The following is a 1674-nucleotide window of genomic DNA, read 5'->3' as shown; positions in this document are numbered from 1 at the left end:
CCAGATTCACGTATGCAGACCGGACATAGTTACACGAGAGGATGAAAGCTCAACCGCATTTCAACCCCAAAATGTAACCACTCCGGGTCCCCCAACGTCAAGGGAAGGGCGGGAGGGGGAGACGTTTAATCAACACACATAAGATGGTGAAACATCTCCCGATCACGCTGCGTTAAGCCTACTAGCCAACCGCAAGTAGTGCAGAACGCACAATTCATTGGCGCACGCAATTGGCACACACTTGTTCAATTATGTCTTCCAAGAGAGTACCTCAGTTCAGTGTTGCCCCTCAAAGAAATCCTAGAGTATTTCTCTATGACAAAAACTCCTGAGCTCAGGTGGGGAAAGCGAACATATATTCCTACTCCAACACTGTATAGGAAACTCCTGAGCTCAGCTGGGGAAAGCAAACATATATTCCTACTCCAACACTGTATAGGAAACTCCTGAGCTCAGCTGGGGAAAGCAAACATATATTCCTACTCCAACACTGTATAGGAAACTCCTGAGCTCAGGTGAGGAAAGCGAATATATATTCCTACTCCAACACTGTATAGGAAACTCCTGAGCTCAGCTGGGGAAAGCAAACATATATTCCTACTCCAACACTGTATAGGAAACTCCTGAGCTCAGGTGAGGAAAGCGAATATATATTCCTACTCCAACACTGTATAGGAAACTCCTGAGCTCAGCTGGGGAAAGCAAACATATATTCCTACTCCAACACTGTATAGGAAACTCCTGAGCTCAGGTGAGGAAAGCGAATATATATTCCTACTCCAACACTGTATAGGAAACTCCTGAGCTCAGGTGAGGAAAGCGAATATATATTCCTACTCCAACACTGTATAGGAAACTCCTGAGCTCAGGTGAGGAAAGCGAACATATATTCATACTCCAACACTGCTGGAAACAGCCCTTGTGATGAGAAGAACGCAAAGAGTAGTATGAGAAAGGATTGTGAAATCTATTTCGGCAGAATTGAGGGTCAACCCTCACACCAGTGTTGTTATATTAATACCAAGCATGAACGAATACTACAAATCTTACATCTCCTGTATGGGAAGCCAAAGAGAAATAGTACAGTACGTGTGAAATTGATCGATGCAAATGTGTGTTATTTTGTAGGACAAATTATAGTGAACAAGTTGTCGCTATCATCACAGTCCCAAACGGGTACTTTCATCACAACATATGTTCATAGCCATTGTTACATTGTATATGCGATATAGTTTAATCTCGGAAAAATACCACACATTTGCATATCAAATTCACACACACTGTAATATCAACTAGCATGGCCAGAGTTTTTACTACTGCTGAGTAAAAACATAGCCGCCGCCGAAGCGACCACTACACCGCTCATCACAGCATGGCTCATCTGCGATGATACTCTACTTTCATGCCGCCGCTTCTCCATTTTCAAATAGAATTTATTAAACAACAACCGAGCTCTGTCTATGAGGAGGAGAGAGCAACTCTCTATGATGACCATCCGAAGGAACTCAGCCGATCTGGAGGGGTGCCCGTCAAATCTCGGCAGAGGGTAACTAACACACATCTATGCATACGAAGAGTGTCGGAGGAATATATGTTTTTTTTCTGAGGTTAAATATAGGTGGACAAAAACCAATGAGAATTTCCCTAAATTTCCTCAACATTCTCATATGCCTA

At 43.1% G+C, this 1674-nt stretch overlaps 1 protein-coding gene across 1 annotated transcript in view; it reads right to left on the bottom strand.

Annotated features, from left to right (window-relative positions):
* Positions 1–1288: 1288 nt before the first annotated feature.
* The window catches only part of Pmar_PMAR023062 (hypothetical protein), a gene marked incomplete at both ends in the record, with an annotated part of 6861 nt that continues 6475 nt past the window's right edge, over positions 1289–1674 (bottom strand). Inside the window, one exon of the mRNA XM_002772215.1 lies at positions 1289–1550. Coding sequence (XP_002772261.1) covers positions 1289–1550 — 262 coding nt within the window. The remainder of the gene's footprint in view (positions 1551–1674) is intronic.

The sequence above is a fragment of the Perkinsus marinus genome (assembly GCF_000006405.1).
Source record: "Perkinsus marinus ATCC 50983 genomic scaffold scf_1104296961726, whole genome shotgun sequence".
Lineage (NCBI taxonomy): Eukaryota > Perkinsozoa > Perkinsida > Perkinsidae > Perkinsus > Perkinsus marinus.
Note: the sequence above shows the minus strand (reverse complement) of the source record. Positions and strands in the feature narration are given on the sequence as shown.